General features: G+C 42.9%; 2 protein-coding genes across 2 annotated transcripts; both read right to left on the reverse strand.

Moving 5' to 3' along the window:
- Positions 1-2,381: 2,381 nt before the first annotated feature.
- On the reverse strand, positions 2,382-3,317 carry LOC102926191 (putative olfactory receptor 3A4). Its single transcript, XM_006977363.3, has one exon. The coding sequence runs from the start codon at positions 3,315-3,317 to the stop codon at positions 2,382-2,384; it is 936 nt and encodes a 311-aa protein (XP_006977425.1).
- A 12,109-nt stretch (positions 3,318-15,426) lies between these two features.
- Positions 15,427-16,412, reverse strand: LOC102926494 (olfactory receptor 1D2). The gene has a single exon (XM_006977364.3). The coding sequence runs from the start codon at positions 16,363-16,365 to the stop codon at positions 15,427-15,429; it is 939 nt and encodes a 312-aa protein (XP_006977426.1). The 5' UTR covers positions 16,366-16,412.
- Positions 16,413-21,718: the final 5,306 nt, after the last annotated feature.

Consider the following 21,718-nt stretch of genomic DNA (forward strand, 5'->3'; position numbering starts at 1 on the left):
TACCCAAAATGACTTCCTTCCTAATAAGTTGGCAGGTGCCCACTTGCCTTTAACATGTAACGCAATAGCCTTCTTCTTCATTAAGAAGTTACAAACAGTTCCAAATCTATAAGAATAAAGATGAGCATCTTTTATATTTTTTATATAAAAATATTTTCTAATACCATTCTTAAAATAGTATATTCAACTTTGCAAATGTTTGATTTCAAATAAGGGAGCAATGTGTTATAAAATTTAGCATTTAAATACACAGAAATAATCTATTAGAAATATCAGTTTGTTCAATCATTTCTGAGTGTCAATCTAGCCAAATTTTTGGTTTTTCTTTTGTTTTCTAATTTAATTTTATTTATTTTACAATATAATTTAATTCTACATATCAGCCATGGATTCCCTTGTTTTCCCCCCTCCCCGCCCCCTCCCCTTCCCCCTAGCCCACCCCCCATTCCCATCTCCTCCAGGGCAAAGACTCCCCTGAGGATTGAGATCAACCTGGTAGACTCAGTCCAGGCAAATTTTTGTTTGTTTGTTTGTTTGTTTGTTTGTTTGTTTGTTTGTTTGTTTTGGTTTTGAGACAGGGTTTCTCCATGTAGTTTCGGTGCCTGTCCTGGATCTTACTCTGTAGACCAGCCTGGCCTCGAACACACAGAGATCTGCCTCCCGAAAGTTGGGAATAAAGGCGTGTACCACCACCACCTGGCTAGCCAAATGTTTTTAAGTGTTCTAGAGTTCACACCCTTTGACCCAGAGCCCCTCCTCACACACAGGGAACAAATCCCACCATGTAATGCAGCCCAGATTATTTGAATCAGCAGATTCACTAATAATAAGCCATCAAATAAATTTCATCCCATCTACTAAAAGGAACACTATGTAGCCATGGGAAGGAGAAATATTCACCTGTATTATCAAGTTCACCTATGTTAGTGAAGTTATAGAGTTTCAGGTATGAAACAATTCTAATCTTTACAAATATATATCATGCATAAAACTATTTTAATAATTATATATTAATTGTTCATATGGCTATCTGTAAATGGTGAACCTAAGGGTGACCTTTATTTTACTCTGTCTGTATTTTCTTTTTTTTATTTTTTTCTGTATTTTTATTTATTACCCATATATTTATGTGAATGTATATCCATGCTCACATGTGTGTGCGTATACATGTGTATACAAAAGTTCAAAGTTGACACTGAACGTCTTCCTCAACACTCTCCATTTTATTTGTTGATGTTAAATCAAGATCCCACCCCAGCTTGCTCTGAGGATCCCGTCTCTGCCTTCTGAGAGCTAGAATTACAGGTGGCCACCTCATCTGCTTGCTATTCATGTGGGTGCTGGGCGTCTGAACTCCAGTTCTCATGCTTGTATGGAACGTGCTTTATCCACTGAGCCATCTCTCTAGCCCCTCTAACTTTTTAGTAACCACTTTATGGTGTTGTGGAAACAACCATCTAAAGCTATGAATTGAAGCACCTTTCTCTTCAAGATGACATGGAAGGAACAGTTACTTTCATGTTCAAGTCAAAGGTACCAAAAATTTACATTCAATCAGGGAGGTTTTCCCAGACTTACAAACCTCTTTTCTGATTAAAAGTCTATTAATGAATCTATATTGGCTCAAACAGCCTGCTTCCCAGGATACTGCAATGAGCATCCTTCTACAATCATTTATCCTTAGCTGTAGATGGTCCAGTTGGAAAACATTCTGCCTATCTCTATGGTTTTTCTAAACATTGCCTGTTCCCTATGAATTACGTTTTAAAATCTCTTATTTTTATTTGTTTGTTTCATAAATTGATATCTTGAAATTCCCTCAATCTGCATCAGCTTCTTTAGAACAAATCAAATTTGGTAAAGAAATAAATATTTCTTAATTCACAGTTTTAATTGTTGAGATTGTCTATTTTTTCATCACAATGATGTTTTTTCTTATTCTTTAATACCCACTCCACCTGCTCACCTTAGGGTACCCCCTCCTCCTTGCAATAATGTATTACTCCTAAGAAACAATAATTACTTATATAGCTTGCCTCTAGGATCAAAGCCTTGCTCTGACATTCACTAGCTCTATGAACTTGAGGAAGTTACTCAACCTCTCTGAACTTAAGCTGATCTACAATTTGCAAACTGCATCTAACTTACATGATTAGCAGAATTAACTGCATACTGGCGCTAGACACTTAGTACCTTGTTCATGTCAGTGAGGATATAAGTGATAGCTATTACTATTTTTGAGGAACTTCCCTTCTGAAGCAAGAATGTACCCTACTTTGTCATACCCTCACTTCATTTACATTAATCTCAACATCACTTAGAAGCAGTGAGTGGAGCTGTGGCATTGGTTAAGGCCAAAAGAAAGGAGTGTCTGTTGGAGGCTACCTCCCTGTGAGCACCTTTCGTAGGGCACCCTGCACATCCGGGTTCCGAAGGCTGTAGATGAGTGGGTTCAGCATGGGACTGATGACAGTATTGAGAATGCCAATGCCCTTGTCCTTGTCAGAAGCCTCCACTGAACCCAGCCTCATGTAGCTGAAGACACCTGTCCCATAGAAGATGCCCACCACAGTGAGATGGGAGCTGCATGTGGAGAAGGCTTTCTTCCTGCCCTCAGCAGACCGGATACGAAGAACTGCAGCTGCCACATGGCCATACGACACTGTGATGAGGACCAAGGGGACCACACCCATGAAGGCTGCTGCTACAAAGAGCAGCTGCTCATTGAGATGGATGCTGGAACAGGACAGCTGGAAGAGCTGAGGGAGGTCACAGTAGAAGTGATTGATTGTGTTGGGGCCGCAGAATTTAAGGGTAGACAAGGCAACAGTTTGGGTCAATGCATTGCTAAAGGAAAATACACATGACAGGCACACTGAGGCCTTCTGAATGCTCCAGCTCATATGGGTGCTGTAGGTGAGGGGGTGGCAGATGGCCACATAGCGGTCATAGGCCATGACAGTCAGCAGGAAGCAGTCTGTCCCAGCCAGGAGGTGGAAGAAGAAGAGCTGTGAGAGGCAGGCCCCATAGGGAATGTGTCTGTCATTGGACAGGAAATGCTTCAACATGGCAGGAACAGTGACACTGATGCATCCAACATCCAACACGGATAAGTTCCCCAGGAAGAAGTACATGGGGGTGTGGAGCTTGGGTTCAATAAAGATAGCAGCCAGGATGCTGACATTACCACCGACAGTGGCTACATAAGCAAGAAGGAAGATGACAAAGAGGATGGGCCGCAGAGCTGGAGTCTCAGTGAGACCCAGCAGGACAAATGTGGTCACACAGGAATCATTTCCCGAGGCTCCCAGATCCATGACTCTCTTCCCCCAGTTATCAGCTGAAGGAAGTTCGAAGGTGATGAAAGGACAGTGGCATCTTGATAATAACCATCAAGCATTGTGATGTCCAGGTGCAGCCAGGATGCAAGGGCATAGCAGACACAAGGGGAAGAAAGTTAAAGACAGAGACGTAATAGATAAAGGTGTAATGCACTCAACACTTACTGGTAAAAAGCAAGAGCATCAGGCAGACTGAGAGACGCATATTGAAATAATAACGGGAAAGAATGGGATATTTGAAAGTTAGAGGGAAAGATTATGTACCTGAGGCCAAAATTCTATCAAGAAAACCACAGTCTGCAGATGGTGGCCTGAACAGTTTGGCTACACAAGATCCTGGAGCATGAAAGGGAAGCTACCAGAGAAGAGGGGGCATGGTCCTCTTTCCAAAACTGTAAACTGTACATGTCATCCTACAGTGGCCCCCAATATCATATGGAGATTGGTTCCATAGCTTCTCTGATACCCAAATCTGAGGGTGCTCATGTCTCTTATGTAAGATGCAATAGCATTTGCATATAGCCTACGCACATCCTCCCACATACTGTAAGTCATTGCTAGATGACATCCAACATCTCACCCTGTGTCCATGCCACCTGAGTTTTTCTTATCTTATATTGTTTAAGATGCTGATATGGGGGCGGGGGATGACACCTGTACTTATCAGAACGGACATAATTTTTCCTCATACTCTTGATATGTGGCTGAATCCATAAATGTGGAACTTGCAGGCAGATGACCAGTTGTAAAGGGATGTTAGTAATAACAAGATACCCAGGCCCTCCCATTTTACCACCAAAAATAAAAGCTGTTTGCCTTCTTCCTCCTGAGTTAATTTCCACACCATCTAACCCGCATGCTATCACAAGGCTACAGTTTGTTATACAGCCATAGAGCCATAGATGGTTCCCACACATACTGTCACATACATGGTACTCTCTGAGCCTCACAAGGTCACATAGTGATCTGCCTCATTGAAGTGAAGATAGTCATCACTCAGGTGGGTCCAGACACACAGAGAAAAAGACTGGAGCTGGAGTTCTTCAAAGACAAATGGCATGATCAGAGGAAGATGCCTCCCGATGAACGAGATCCTCAGGTCCCAATAGGCCAACCACTATTAGAGGTGTTGGCCTTTTATTTTTACATGAATTTGATCAGACCACTACCTCCATCTCAGTATCTCTAAAACTCACATACCTGTCATTCCTCTCCATCAACTACCTAATGAACTGTTTTGTCTGGTTATCCTGGCAGCTAGTGTATCCTGTATCCTTTATCCTCTCTCAGTCAAGTACCTGAGCTTCCTAAGGGCCACCTTGGAGGAAAGAGATGTCATTCCAAAGCCCAAGAGTGAGAGAAATCACTTGTATGGAAGCCCAGTTGTGAGCAAGCAGTGAAGGCTCTTGGAATAGCACTCACCCAGTGAAGGGGACAGGCACTCCTCAGGCAGAGAGGAAACCAAATAATCTCCACAGCTGGAAGTTTATCAAAGAGAAACAGAGACAAACAGCTTGGCTGACATCATCTTCCCAGTGGGCTTGCTCTTCTCCACTTTCTCCCTGTGGAGGCCTCTGAGATTAGAACATTCCAGGGGGAGCCAGGGCATGATGAGGACCTGCCTTCCCAAGACACAAGCCTCTCTGGTGCTTTAGAAATGCTTTAGACTTTCTCTGTGTTTCAAGCATGATCTTCATGGGGGTGACCAAGTTCACACATTTATTTAACAAATGTGTTTGTAAACTCACTTTTGCTACAGTTGTGATGGCTCTTAGAAAGTCTTTATAGAATGCATTAATTGAACATATTAATGGGGCTTGGGGTGATATTCCCAGCATGCACTGATCAAATTCTGCCTTACCATACACACACATGCACACACACACACACACACACACACACACACACACACACACACACACACGCACGCACGCACAAAGGCCTCCCTCCCCAATCACTAGTAATCACTATTCAACCTTAGGAACATTTTGTCACTTTTCTATATGAGAGAGGGTGTGCTTATCTCACTTAGTGTCTTCTAGTTTCATCCATGTTTCTACAAATGACAGAATTTCCTTCTTGGTGACTAAATTGCACTCTACTGTGCATCTCTACCGCATTTTTTTTACAAAGTCTTACAGTCTAGAAAGTCACAGTGTTGAGCACAGAGTTAAGATTTGGGGCTTCTGGGTTTTGGTCAGCAAAAAAAAAAAATAGCAAAATGACTGAAATGTACACACACCTTTCAATAATAACTCTAAATATTAATGTTCTCAACTCTCCAATCAAAATACACAGGTCAGCTGAATGGATTAAGAAACAAAATTCTAAGTGGCCTAAGGTGACCTGTGAAGATGGTTCACTACTCTCTTGACCCAGAAAACCCTACAAAATCATGCATGTCCAGAGGTTCAAATCTTCCTGCTCACTTTAAGAACACCCATGAAGCTGCATAGGCCGTCAAGAGTATGCATATCTGAAAAGCCACCAAGTATCTGAAAGATGTCACTTTAAAGAAGCAATGTGTGCCATTCCAGCAGTATAACGGTGGAGTCGGTAGGTGCGCCCAGGCCAAACAGTGGGGCTGGGCATAGGGTCTGTGGCCAAAACAAAACACACACACACACACACACACACACACACACACACACACACACACACAAATGCTGAATTTTTGTTGCACATTTTTAAAAATGTGGAGAGTACTGCTGAACTGAAGGGTTTAGATGTAGATTCTCCAGTCATTGACCATATTTGGGTAAACAAAGCACCTAAGATATGTCAACAAACTTACAGAACTCATGGCTGGATAAACTCATACATGAGCTCCCCCTGCCACACTAGATTATCCTCATTAAAAGGGAACAAACTGTTCCAAAGCCAGAAGTGCAGGATGCACAGAAGAAAGAAAGATATCCCAGAAGAAACTGAAGAAATAAAAAGTTATGGCATGGGGAAATTTTTCAGCATAAAATAAATGCTAATAAAAGTTTTTTTAAAAAAAGAAAGCAAAAGGAAAATAAATTATCTATCTATTGTCTATCAAACACAATTCTTAACTGTTCCTTGCTCCTTAAAAAACCTTTCTAACTGGTTTAAAACTGTCATGGGCTAAGAGTGAGTTAGCAGAGGGTGAGGGTGAGTTGAAATTCCTGTTGGCATCTATCCTTCTAAGAAAACAGCTAGAGTTCACCACTTGACCTTCTTCTCTTCTTGGCATAACAAAAGCTGTGTCTGTCCCCTGGAATGCATTTCTCACAACCTTACAACCCAGGACACTCCATCCTTAAAGACTGATTACAGGTCTTTTCTCTCCCGATAAATGGCCCATAGATCCCTGTGGCTGAGCTAGGTTCAGTCCTCCTTTCTGACTAACAATTTAAAAGCAATGCATGCTGCTCATGAACTGTTAATCTCTTTCCTTACTAGTCACTTGCTTGCTAACTCCAGCACCTAGTTGATTATGGTATATTTCTACTTTAACATCCCACAAGATCCTTAAGGACTACAGAGCATAATATCTCTGAGAGAGAGACAGAGACAGAGACAGAGACAGAGAGACCCATGGCTTATGGTGATAAAGACTTTAAGTAAATAAACATTTTCTTACTAAAAAACATTAACTTAGTTCAACCAATTATACTACTATGTTTCCACTGATATTAAAAATGTTAAAATACAGCAAGTTAAATGCTCTAAAATGCCCTATAACATACTCAAATACTTAATAACTCTAAGTAACTTAAATTCTATTTACAATGATTACAGACCCAGGAAGACAAATAGGATCAATTCCTTATCCAGTCATCATCAGAGAGGTTTCTCTGGCAGCAGATGGGAATGAATACAGAGACCCACAGCCAGATATTATGCAGAGAGAGAGTAAAACTGGGGGTCTCCATCAAATTCCTCAACTCAAGAGCTCAGAGAATGCTGCAAAAGAGGTCATGGAAAGACTATAAGAATCAGAGGGGATGGAGGTCACCAGGAGAATATGGATGGTCCTGTGAATCAACTAAACAAGGTACATATAAGCTCACAAAGACTAAAGCAGCAAGCACAGGGTCCACAAAGGTCTACACCAGGTCACCTGCGTATATATTATAGCTATGAGAACGAGTGGGTCTGACTCTATTGCCTTCTCTTGGCACTCCTTTCCTCCTGTTGGGTTAATGTGTCTACTTTAATATGAAAGTTTTTGCTTCATCTTATTAATGTTTTATTTGTCATGTTTGTCTTAGAAGCCTGTTCTTTTCTAATGAAAGATAGAAATAGAGTGGATCCAGAGGGTTGGGGAAGTGGGGAGAAACTGGGAGGAATAGAGGGAGAGGAAACTATAATCAAGACATATTGTATGAGAAAAGAAGCTATTTTCAATTAAAAAATGTTAAGAGACAACAAATTGAGCATCACTGGATGGAACATACAATGGCAATTTTATCAGTAGATAGGGCTGGACCCCTTTCCCCGACGTAGTCAAATACTGCTCTTTATAGTAATAGGAAAGGAGGTGGGATAGGAGTGTGGAGTCAATTGCAGATCAGGGTTTCCTTGATGAGGAAGTAACTGTCAGAACAGAGAGCCTTCATTGGAGCTCAGCCACTGTCCCACTGTTCTTCCACTGAGCTGCTGAACCATGCCTTCTACACTACCAAGATGGAAGAGGCAGTGAGTGTGTCCTGAGCTCCTCAACCTCCAATACAGATGATCATCCTCGCCTTGCTTTAGCACCTCTGCATTAGTCATCCAACAATTATTAATGGACAGAAATAATATTCCCATGGGGGTTTGAATTTGCGCTATGACCTAGTTAAAAGTTCTCACTTCTGAGCTTCAGTGTCTAGTCCACAATCCCATGACCAGTTTCAGGTCATGCACCTGTGAACTGCAAACCACTGAGCTCTGGGCTTTGCTGAAAAATGGCATAGATCAGTCTAGCCAATATGATTGCTCCCTGTCTCTTCAGTAAAGTCAGTGAAATAGATGCTTCTGATAAGTACCCCCGTTGCCCAGCCTTTGACTAGCCTTTCAGCATTTCTGTGTCTGGATGATGCCCTAGTTTCTGCTGGAAGTAGTTACAGAAGAGAGTACATTGTCCTTTACCCCCCTAATGGGCTGAAATGCTAAATCAAAAGGAAACTCCCTGGCATAGGAGATTGAAATAGCTACCTATAATGTCAATTGGCAAACTAGAAAAATGGGCCCAGACTTATCAGCAGGTAGATTAACTGAAATAGTTCTACAATATGATAGGAAACTTGGCCTGCTTTACACAGAACCAAGAGATATTATATGGCTTTAAAAGAAAATAATTATTTCTACACAAATCATTTGGAATTATAATCTGGCTGTACTCAGAAAAATATTACAAAAAGGGAACCTGAAATGAGATAAATGACTGGTGCCCCATCCATTTCAAGACTCCTTCTAGATAGTAACTCTGATATCAGCCATCACAGGGTCTTTGACCCTTGTGCTTCTGCTAATTACTGTTGGCTTTTATATCTTGCTGCCTCAACTAGATGATAGATAATTCCTATCTGGGTACAATTAAGCTGATGGTTATTAGATCGCAATATAAAGAAGTACCTATCACAGTGTTAAGAATTTGACCCAGGATACAAGTCACGGGAGGAATGTAAGACCAAAAGTCAACCCATAAGCCCCACCTGCTCAAGGACCAGGTAACTTCCTGGAATTCCGAGAGTTGTAGTTCTTGGTAAATAATAAAGCCACATGGAGAAATATGGTGGCTGAATGTTTTGTTTTTTCCTTAAAAAGACCCTACAATATGAGTCTTGCCGTTACTCACTGGGAATTCCAGAGAGTGGTCCTGACCAAAGTCCATCCTGGTCAATGTCTAATTAAAGTTTGATTCAAATTTGGCTCAAAATTGTGGAACTGTTTTTTCTCTTGTGAATCTCAGGATTAAAAACCTCTAACTGGGCATCTCAACTGGTCATAATACAGAGGTCTGTATTATGGCTGCTACCAAGGTCTGAGCCCTGGATGAGACAATGCCTCCTGTCTTTGTTTCTAGCTGGTGAAGGCAGTCTTGCTGTGCCAATTACTCCACAGTGTTCCTGATGAGGAAGTCCAAGAAGGGTTCCTGAGAGGTGTCTGGGAGTGCTAGGGAGACTGCTTGCTTGTCTTTGGATATCTTTTCTCACTATAGAAACTGTGGGCTCTAGGGACACCTCTCTTTATGTCATGTCAACTGAAGGAAATGTGGGTGAAGGGAGACTGTTCTTGCTCTTGTAATGATTTCATTTTGGTTTGCTTTGGTTCTGGTCCATGTATGTGTTTCCAGTGAACTTCACAAAGAGATAAGAATGAAAACCCAGTGCAGATTGACTTTGTCAACCTAGATCAGACTTTGTATAGTCTAATAATAGGCAATTTATTCCCAGTGTATTTAATCCCAGTACGATTTAAAAAACAAAAACGTTGGTGAAGATCCCCCAAGATCCAGCTATACCACTCCTGGGCATATACCCAAGAAATGCTCAATCATACCACAAGAGCACTTGCTCAGCTATGTTCATATCAGCATTGTTTGTAATAGCCAAAACCTGGAAACAACCTAGATGCCCTTCAAATGAAGAATGGATAAATAAATTGTGGCACATATACACAATGGAATACTACTCAGCAGAGAAAAACAATGACATCATGAGGTTTGTAGGCAAATGGATGGATCTAGAAAAAATCATCCTGAGTGAGGTAACCCAGACTCAGAAAGACAAATATGGTATGTACTCACTCATAGGAAGATGCTAGATGTGGAACAAGGATGACTGGACTGCTACTCACAACACCAGTGAGGCTACCTGGAAAACGGGACCCCAAGAAAGACATGGAGAAATGGATGAGATCTACATGAACAGCCTGGTCATGAGTGGGAGCAATGAATGGCGAGGGTTGAGGGAAAGAGAGTGGGAGATCCTAGCTGGATCAAGAAAAGAGAGGGAGAACAAGGAATAGGAGACCATGGTAAATGAAGACCACATGAGAAAAGGAAGAAACAAAGAGCTAAAGAGGCCCACAGAAATCCACAAAGATACCCCCACAAAAGACTGCTGTCAATGGTCGAGAGACAGCCGGGACTGACCTACTCTGGTGATGGGATGGCCAAACACCCTAATAGTTGGGCCATAAACCCCATCCAAGGACTGAGGAATCTGGATGCAGACATCCATGGCTAGGCCCCTGGTGGAGCGCTGGGAGTCTAATTAGTGAGAAAGAGGAGGGTCTATATGAGCGAGAATTGTTGAAACCAAGGTTGGATAAAGCACAGGGACAAATAACCAAATGAATAGAAACACATGAACTATGATCAACTGGATCAGGCCCTCTGAATAAGTGAGACAGTCGATTGGCTTGATCTGTTTGGGAGGCATCTAGGCAGTGGTACCAGGTCCTGGGCTCGTTGCATGAGTTAGCTGTTTGAAACCTGGGACTTATGCAGGGACGCTTGGCTCAATCTGGGAGGAGGGGACTGGACCTGCCTGGACTGAGTCTATCAGGTCGATCCCAGTCCTCGGGGGAGACCTTGATCTGGAGGCGGTGGGAATGGGGGGTAGGCTGGGGGGAAGGGGAGGGAGCAAGAAGGGAGAGAACAAGGGAATCTGTGGCTATTATGTAGAACTGAATAGTATTGTAAAATAAATAAAATATAAGTAAAAAAATAAAATAAATAAAATAAAATAAACACACCCTGTAAGAGAAAAAAAAGTTTCCTGGTGTAATACAATTTGCAGTGCAGAAAGAATGTAGCTATATTAAAACTCAACTCAGAGTACATGTCATTCTCTCCAAGAAGATGGGTTCTAGAGATAGGCTACTTGTTCTAACTTAAGGGACTAAGGCTCTGGCCTGGTCTCTGTCATACAGATAGCTTAGAAGTCATTTTGACTGTTAACCACCTCTGGTCCTGGTTGTGGGAGCTTAGGGGAGCCTCTGGATATTAGGGTCATTTAGATTACTAGCCACCAGTCTTGTTAGTAAGAGTTTGATATGGCCTAGTCTAACAGATAACATAGATCACCAGTCTGTTAATCACTTTCAATTCTCAACTTTCTGAATGGAAAAGCAGATTTTTCATCTTTCCCCTTGGAAAGACAATCCTGTATGCTTAACATTTCTGGTTTCTCTGGAGATCTGTGGGCACAAGGACCTTCGTGCTATGCTCCCAACATCCCCTGTTCCTTCTCTTCTTATAGAAAGTCCAGGATATAAGTATTGGCCCACTTGAATGATGCCTCTAAGTCCTACAGACATTCTTCACTCCCCTTTCATTCTTTTACATTTTGTTCATCTAATAGGGTAATTCTAAATGACCCACTTGCACATAGGCAATTCTTCATTATGCTTGATCAGGTCTGCTCTTGAAGCTCTTAATTGATTCATTTCATTTCAGTTTTTGTGTGACTCAACTCCAATACTACTGCTTTTTGTTGTTGTTGTTGTTGTTTTGTTGTTGTTGTTGTTTGTTTTGTTTTGTTTTGTTTTGTTTTTTTGGTTTTTTTCGAGACAGGGTTTCTCTGTGTAGCTTTGCGCATTTCCTGGGACTCACTTGGTAGCCCAGGCTGGCCTCGAACTCACAGAGATCCGCCTGGCTCTGCCTCCCGAGTGCTGGGATTAAAGGCGTGTGCCACCACCACCCGGCTCTACTGTTCTTTTTTTATAGCTTCTGTTGGTTGAACTTCATATTTTATTTCTGTATCAGTTTCTTGGTTTTGTTTAGTTGTTTATCTGTGCCCCTGTGTAGGTCACTGCATCTCTTGAAGATAACTATTCTCCCATTTCCTCAGGAACAGGACACTGGTCAGCTTGTGCCGCTGTGACAAAAGTGTCTGAGATAAATAACTTACAGTAAGAACATATTTATATTGACTCAGGGTTTCGGGAGGTTGTTACAGAAGTTGTGGTCCAGACTGGGTGTTTCTAGGTTCTTGGCCCCTTATTTAAAGAGCTCACACATATTGGCAGAAGCATCAAGGTTATTCAAAGCAAAGTGATAGAACAGGCCAGACACACCATCCAGGTGACACCTGAGTGAGGGCATCAAAGGCTATTGTTTGGGGCTTCCTTTTACAAAGTTTAAGAGAAGGAGGAATTTGGTTGCTGAGAGACAGTGTTTTAAAAATTCTTTTCCTTTATTTTTGAGATAATAATACAATCACACCACTTCTCCCTCCTGTTTCTTCCTCCAAATGCTCCCAAACGCTTCCTTTGCTCTCTAGATTGCCATAGTTAGATTATGTCAGCCTTGACTCATTGCACATGTTGCTTCCTTTAACACCTCTGGTCTTAATCAGTCGTGCACCGACATAAGATGGGAAACAGAGGATTCTCCTTAAATGTCCCTTTGAGGACACACTTAGATCAATTGTGCATGCACCCAGAACAAGTTTATATCCAATCAGCCCATGGCTCTTGGTTCTTGGACAGTGTTCTAGGAAGAGTTTGAATGCCCATTGTCAGGAGCCTGTTAAGGGGAGTGACTTGTTCCCCTCCTTTACAACAGGTGCAGGTGCAGCTCAAAGCACGTGGCTCCTCCACTGCTAACAATATGCTAGGTGCTCAGAGAGATGTGTGTGCATAGCTCAAGCTAATTAGCATCCCAGGTTTCTAAGCAGTGCAGGTGCTTACCTGCCCCAGACTCAGCCCCTGGTCACTTGGTCCAATTGCTTAGGTAAAAGAGGAGGCATGAGAAAACTGCTCAGCACAGAGTGGCTTCAAAGCAGTGTAGCCTGATTTTGTAACAAAGTCTTTCCTCATCGGTCATCAATGATACATCCATGAATGGGTAAATCTATTCATGAAGGCAGCATCCTCATGACCCTGCTACCTCCCTGAGTCTGAACACTGCTGAACTGGAGAACAAGTCTTTAATATGTGATCTTCTGAGGGAACATTTAAGGGCTAAACAAGCATAAAGATGGTTACTGGAACTTCATTTAATTCTGTTGTCTTATTACCTTGGTTTTTTGAGATCCCCATGGCCTCACATTGGTGAATGTAATATAAACAAGGAGTCATTTCTCTTTGTCTTTATAGACTGACTTCAGGGAGCCTGCCCCAGTGGTTGACAGGTTCCAGAGAAGAGGCAAGGGGTAGGCAAAGAAAGAAGCAAGCCAGGCCATGATAGTACAATTTGTAACCTGATTGACTAGCATCCAGAGTGTTTTTTTTATTTATACAGAATTCACTAATAAGAGCTGGACTCATGTTGTTCCAAAACATAGATCATATTTTTTTTTCAGACATGTGTTAAACTTTTTCTCTTGCACATCTGGGGTCATAACTTGAGTCATCATTGATAAACTGTGACAGCAGAGCGTTAACTTTTACAATCATTTTCCCTCAAGTTTAGTCATCATTGATAAAGAGACTTATCTTATATAGTAGGTTTTAATCATCAACCCCATAACCCAAATTTTAAGAATCTAGAAGCATATGACAGCCCTTACTCAGGCTGCCAGGTTTTGCGTCTTCAAGAACGCTAGACAGAAAGAAAATCTCCAGCCATGCCCCAAGCAGTGTGTTATTAACTCTTAATGGTCAGAGTGCCCAAGAAAAATATTCAGGCCAAAGCTGCTGCAGTTATTATGCGATTTCCAGCTCATAACAATGTTGATATTTTATATCTTTATGTTGTTTATATGTCTGATCCTGGCATTTTTTTGTTCCTTGATCATATGACACCACAGTGGCTCTCCATGAGCTAGCTTTTCTAAGGGAGGTCCTGACACCAAATTCTTTTGTCATCTTCCTACGTCACTCTTTGCCCATCAATATAAGTCCCTGTGTAAGGCAGAGTAACTTCGGCTAATCAAACTTTGTTGCCATATATGCCACATAATGACCTGAGAGTATAGTGGGAAGAGGCTTGTAATCTGATCTGCAGTCAACTCACCTAGCCCACAGCATCTTGTTGACTGTTTACATTTACTTTGTTTTGATTATCTTGTTCCTGAGTGAATACAGGGACATATGTTTTAAGAATATCTCATATCCTCATAAAGAAATCTCTGGCTTTTTATGTGTGTCACAACCTCCAAGACCTCAAAGAGATAAGGATATCTCCCTAAAAGCCAAAGGGGTAGTATGTTCTAACTTGAACTTCATCCTCAGCTGTAGCATCTTTCTTACATTTATTTATTTATTTATTTATTTATTTATTTATTTATTTATTTATTTTTAAAAGATTGATTTATTTTAATGTTATGTGTATGAATGTCTAGCCTACGTGTATATCTGTGCCTGGTTCCCACAAAGGCCAGAAGAGGGTGTTGGATTCCCTGAAACTGGAGTTGCAGATAGTTGTGAGCTGACATGTGGAACTCGAACCCAACTCCTCTGGAAGAACAGCAAGTGCTCTTAACAGCTCAGTCATCTCTACAGCCCTAGAATTTTTATTTTAAACAGACAGATATACATCTTTAAATCAGCATGGTAAAAATTGCATTTCAACTGATGAGTTGGGTTTTATATGTAATTTTAACTATTTCTCACAATTGGCTATGAACTCCATATTCATACTTGCAACCCAGTTTGAAGAGTTGAAGAGACACTCAGCTAGTCAGTCTCAATAGAATATGTTGATGAATAGCAGAGTGACTGGCACATCAATTGAACTTTGCTCTCTACAGTCTGAAATCCTGCTGGCTCTGTTGATTCATCTCTAAAGGATTTCTTCCAAATCACCATAGCCCAGTGACCAACCTTCTAATCAGTCACCATTTGCTATCTGTGCATTTGATGTATTCAAGACAACATGAGAGAGGTCTCTATGTCATAACTGGCTATATCTCGACAAGGCTGAGAATGTGCTCCTATGGTCAGTCTCATTGAAAATTCAACCCTGCAATATTCTAGTATTGGTATTAGTGGGACTTTATTTATTACCAAAGCTATTGAGATGCAAGGGATGATGTACTTACATATCTTTCCAACATCACATAGATTCATTCAGAGCTGGACCTGTGTCCAAACACTCCTGCTAACCCATAGGATGACACTTCTCACATATTGAAGGATATATGCACTCCATCTCATTTCCCTTTTCCCAAAACAACCTTCATGTTAACCTCTGAATTGGCTTCCTTAGAAGTCTTCCCAGAGCCCCATGCATGTCCTTGTTCCTCAGGCTGTAGATGAAAGGGTTCATCATGGGTGTCACCACTGCATACATCACTGTGGCTACTGAGTCTTTCATGGAGTAGGTGTGCAGGGGCTGCAGATACACCATACAAAGTGTCCCATAGAAGAGGGCCACCACAGCCAGATGGGACGCACAGGTGGAAAAGGCTTTGTACTTGCTAGAGGCCGAGGGAATTCTGACAATAGCTCTGACAATCCAGATATAGGATATGATCATGAGTCCAAAAGGAGCAAAGAAGATGAAGCAGCCTGTGGCGATCAGCACCAGATGATTGATGCGTGTGTCGGAACATGCAAGCCTGAGCAGGACATACATTTCACAGAAGATGTAGTGGATCTTCCGAGACCCACAGAAGGCTACTTTGGTCATGAGGATGGTGTGGATGAGGCCATAGAGGATAGATAGGGCCCAGCACAAGATGAGGAGCAAGATGCAGAGCTTAGGGCTCATGGCTGTAGTATAATGGAGGGGACGACAGATAGCCACATAACGGTCATATGCCATTACAGCCAGGATGAGGTTGTCCAAGGCTACCAAAGACACCAGGAAGTAGAGCTGAGTCAGGCATCCTGTGTAGGAGATGGCTTTGTTCTGGGACTGAAGGTTCACCAGCATCTTGGGGATCGTGTTGGTGACAAAGAAGAGGTCAGTGAAGGAGAGATTGGCCAGGAAGAAATACATGGGAGTGTGCAGGTGGGAGTCAGAGCCGATGGCCAGGATGATGAGCACATTCCCCACCACTGTGACCAGGTACATGGACAGAAAAGTCCAAAACAGGATGCGCTGATGCTCGGGAACCTCTGAGAGCCCCAGGAGTAGGAACTCAGAGTCCCCGCTCTGGTTGCCTCCATCCATTTCCCAATTTTCTGCAATGTGAGCACCAAGAAATGCTTACCAAGCATTCTTAATTAGATGGAGAATGAACATAAACAAAGCCAACTGCCTTCTTAGTATTAAAAGTAACTTAGACCTAGGTGCGATCCACTTGCCCGTAATCTCGGCTACTCAAGAGGCTGCTGTGGATAATAACTTGAGCCTAGGAGGCTAAGGTCAGCTCTAACAATGTAACAAGGCCTTGCCACCTCCATCTCTAAAACTAATCTCCCACCCAGATTGAATCCAGTGTTTTGTGTGTGCCAGGCATGACCTACATTTCCAACTGTATAATAATACACACACACACACACACACACACACACACACACACACACACACACATACACTGCAGAAAATTGTACTGAGAGGGAAAATCATCCCAAAATTTCCCCAAGCACATACAACCTCCTTGAAACATTCGGTGTTCATACTTCCATTTTTTTTATCCAATTATCTTTATATGCTTACTGTGCTGGGGAAACATTCCTTAAGTTAATATCAAAACTTAATGCCATTTTAAAATATCAAGTAACTTAATTTTTATACCTCAAACCTTTCTTCCTTCCACTCTTCCTTTCTTTCTTTTCTTTTCTTTTTTTTCTTTCTTTCTTTCTATTTTTTTTTTTTAGGCAGGATCTCACTATATAACGCTGGCTGCCCTGAAACATTCTAGGGACTAGGCTGGTCTTGAACTCATAGAGAATTGCCTGCTTCTGCCTCCTAAGTGCTGAGATTAAGGTGTGAGCCACCACACCTGACTCTTCCTTCATCTTAAAAACTATTTCTATCAGGTAGTATTTCTCCTTTATTGATTTTGATGATGCAGTCTTTCCTATCCAAAAATTATGTCTTCTCTTGTTTTAGAACAAGTGTATTTCATTCTTTCTGTATTTATTTATTCATATATTTATTTTGTTGCATTGGGTTTGGAGCCTAGCTCCTCATTCATGTATGCCAGACAAATGTTCTATCCTCAGATGTATCCCAAGGTTCTTTCCTTTATTGTGTATAATTCATACTGTAACTGTAATATCATTTAATTAGCATATAATTTTGGTGAGTCGAAGTTACCTACTGTACAGAATTCAAGGCAAATACTGATTTCCTTGAAATAAAGACAGTTTAAACTACTCATTTGAATGGACTCAATAGTTTAAAACAAAAATATTCTAAGTAATTAGGTTAATGTTGCTTTAATGCAAAAGTCTTTCTTTATGGAAAAGATAAAAATTAAACTACAAATAAATGATACCACTGGCAAGGATGTAGTGCATCTGCCAAAGGGCCATCTCCATCTCAAGGAATCTAGCCTCTGCATGAACAGCAGCATCATTAAAGTTGAAAATAGATGGGAGTGTGCAGTTGACTTCTGACAGGATCATGTGGAGAGTCCATGAACACTCTTCAGGGAAACAGGTAAAAAAAAAAAATGAAGGATGGAACGAGCCTGGAAATGATCCTAAGCAGCTCTTTCAGTAGATAGATGGGGAATAAGGAAGAAGATGAGGGTGTGGATGTTAGGAGCAGGACTTCTCCTCTACCACCCTAGCCCTGGAAAAGAGTCCACTCGTGTTACAGCAACCTGGGATGCACAGTTCTCTCTCCCATGGCCATGGTGTGTGTGTGTGTGTGTGTGTGTGTGTGTGTGTGTGTGTGTGTGTGTGTGTGTATGTATGTGTGTGTGTGTGTGTGCGCCTGCCTGTGTATGAATGTCTCTCTCTCTCTCTCTCTCTCTCTCTCTCTCTCTCTCTCTCTCTCTCTCTCTCTCTGTGTGTGTGTGTGTGTGTGTGTGTGTGTGTGTGTGTGTGTTTCTTCCCTCCCCTTCAGTTACCTCTGACTGGAGCTAAGCCTCAGTCTTGCAATAGAAGAGAGGCAGCTGCCTTCTGTTCTGTCCCCTGTGGGATGGAGGCTCTAGCTCAGTGTGGAGGGCTGGGGATTGAGGGGTCTCTCCACCCTTGACAAGGCTTGCACTCCTGGTTTTGTAGAAGGAAGGGAAACTGACAGGGCCCAAGATTGCTGTCTCCATACCCTCCATGCTCTGCCCTGGGGGAGGGTCCCTAGGAGGGAAGACTGCTTCTTTCACAGCCGGTTCCAGTGCTTTATCTGGGAGACTTTTCCAAAAACAGACCCAAAATAGATAGTCCTTAATCCCTTCCCAAAGGAACTGGCTTCATTTGCAATAGGGCATGGAGCCCTTGAAGGCCCGTGGTGCCCAGAACATTGGGGGTTGGGATGAAAGGTAGCTGCCAGGAGATTCACAGATTTGTGGTGATGCAATAATCCAGACTGCAGGACGCTGGAAAGGAGAAGAGGCCAGGAAACTCTACCACAGCCAGAACAAGACCATCTATGGCAGTAAACATCCCTTCAAAGGACTGGACTGAATGGGATTGGTTTGCTTTGCAGTGTCTAGAGGATTGTTAAAACAACTGTCAGCTGCAATGAGTGGAGATTGATAGCGACTGGTCAAGGAAGGAGAACAAAGGCCTTCTGGTGTCACTAGTGTCCATTCATGGTAACTTTGGACATTAAACAAATAAGTAATTGACAATAACAAACCCAGAAGAGGAGACTGGGACCCTGAATTGCTACAATAAGTTACCTAAAATGTCCACATTCCAACAGAAATGAAGAGGTGGAAAGAGAAGCAGGCAAGGAGCTGGGGTGGGAATCCACGGTGGAAGGAACACTTGCCCAGCATACGGGACACTCTGGATCTGATCTCCAGCCCCTCAAAACAAAGCAGGATGTGCGACCCGGCACTGAGGAGACAGAGCAATAGGATGATGACACTTTGAGGCCTGCCTGGTTGACATGGCAAGTTCTAGACCAACTAAGGCTACATAGAAAGATCATTTCCCAAAAACCAAACCAACCAAACCAAAACACCTCTCTCCTGAAACAAATTCAAAAACCAGCAACAGAGACAGTCAACAAAACAAAGTTAACAAAACTAAACACAGAACCAAGCCAAGTGGCTTGCTTAGTTCTCAATCCCAGCACTTGGGAGACAGAGAGTATGTTTGAGTCCAGCCTGGTCTACATAGCAAGTTGCAGAGTTACACAGTGAAACCCTGTTTCAAACAACAAACTAACAAACAAGAGAGCAGACAAAAATGAAAGCCAAGATCAAACAAAAACCAGAAGTGTGTGGTGTAGAGAAAAAACATCTCTACAGACTTTACAGAAAAACAGAAACAGGAGCAGAGGGAGAGGAGGGAGAGGGCTAAACTCACTAAAGGGAAGCTTCCAGAATAGCAGAGAAGCACTGGTGTGAACCACCACAGTTGCTGTTAAAGTCCCTGGTTTGTTGAAACACAGATTGCCGCTTTCCATTTGGCTAGATGACGCTAAGTCAGTCCGTTTGCGACAGACATTCCCTCTGTCCCATGGATGAGGGGACAGAACTCTTTAGAAGGCCAATGAGCTTTTCTGGGTTCTCTCAACCTGGAACTGGTGGAAATTGATGTGTGTCACCTCCGCCTCCAGATCCCCTACCCCAACTGATCCCTCACACATCAACCAGGGTGATAATGTGTACCTCACCTAGAGTTCTGGACAAAGAGCTGAGATGCCACACGTGGCACATTTCTCCAACCCTAACATGATTATGAATTGGAGGGGCTTTGATGGAAAGGGCTAAGGGATATTTATTCTTTAGCAGTTCAACCCTCTGATATTTTCCACCCAATTTTTATAGGAAACTCTGATGTGGGCAGGAGAAAGGGTGGACAACAGGGTTTCCAGGGCCCTCTGCAGCTGAGGCCTGGCTCTGTTCCCTCCTCAGACAGAAGCAACCTCAGCTCCTCCTGTGTCTGCACAGCAGGGCCTGGGATGCCGAGGTGGGGACCAGTCTGGGTCAGACCCTGAGTTGCAACAGCACAGGAGAGGAGTTTGAGGGAGAACTCTCCTGGGCTTCCCCAGAACAGGAGAGATTGTCCAGGTCAGGAGGGAAGGAGCCTGAAGGAGGAGGGTACCCAAGCAAGTGCTGTGCCAGCAGGGACCTGGGGAGTCAGGAGATTCCTCATCCTGGAAGGCACCCAGAGAAGCCTCATAAGCCTGCAGGATGATTATAGTGGAGTAGGTGATGTTCAGGGTTCTTTATAGAAGAGGTACCCAACTGTGGATGGGCATGGGTGATCTTCTGGATCTGCTCAGACACTGCCACAGCTTTCTGCAGCCTGTATGGCTGCTCAAGTAGATCTCATTGTGTCTGGCAGTGTGTTTAAGCTGTGACTGCCTAAGGTCACTTGGTGACAGATGGCAGACATGAGCCAGGAGACAGGGGTCGGGGTGTTGGCATTCTGTGCTGTCTGTTTGCTCTGTATGAGACTACAAGCAGGAAGAAGGAGACAATTTGGAAACTGGCCAATGAAAGGAGCCCCTTCCCTTAAAGCACTGTTTCTGTGCTGAGAACCAAGTCCTTTTAAGCAAGCACTTGGTTCGTCTGACCCGTGTACTGTGAGAAACATCACTCTGAGCCTACAAAAGTTTTAGACCCAGGTGTGGGTGTGGTTAGATGGCCTCAGAGATTTAAACTCCTCTAATATGTGCTTGGCTGTGTGTGGAAAGACTGTAGGGTGAACTGAAAAAGAACTCTAGGCTCCGGAAGGAGACAGGCTTTTTGCCCATCCTCTGTTCTCCTCAGCAGCATGATGGTGAGCGGGGAACACACAGTTAGGGGCTTCCTCTCTCATTTGTGCAAACCCTCCTGTGGATGGAGAGCTGCATGCAGGGAGGTGATCGTGCTTTGACATGAGGGATGGTGTGAGTGAGAAGATGATGATGATGTGTGTGTGATAGAGAGAGAGAGAGAGAGAGAGAGAGAGAGAGAGAGAGAGAGAGAGAGAGAGAGTGCTCTCTAGATCTTACCCACTGCTCTGGGTGGCTCTGGTTCTGCTGCCTTCCCTTTTCCTATATAGGATGAAAATTCAGTCCATTACTCTTTTTTTTTTCCCGAGACAGGGTTTCTCTGTGTAGCTTTGCGCCTTTCCTGGAACTCACTTGGTAGCCCAGGCTGGCCTCGAACTCACAGAGATCCACCTGGCTCTGCCTCCCGAGTGCTGGGATTAAAGGCGTGCGCCACCACCGCCCGGCAAGTCCATTACTCTTTAAAACAGGACTTTGTGATTTTTCCTCTTGGCTACAACTGGGGAGTAGTGGCTTGTTCCTTGGGTCTTCATTCCTACAAATCAGGAGTCAGAATCTGAAGCTTTTTGTGCTGTGGTTGGTTCAGGGCATCCCAGGACTGATGCTTGAATCTTAGGTTCATATAGAAAGGGACTGAAAAGGGTTATTTATTAGTTTTGGAGAAGCCTTGGGGAGACAATCC

This window comes from Peromyscus maniculatus, chromosome 8 (genome assembly GCF_049852395.1).
Source record: "Peromyscus maniculatus bairdii isolate BWxNUB_F1_BW_parent chromosome 8, HU_Pman_BW_mat_3.1, whole genome shotgun sequence".
Classification (NCBI taxonomy): Eukaryota; Metazoa; Chordata; class Mammalia; order Rodentia; family Cricetidae; genus Peromyscus; species Peromyscus maniculatus.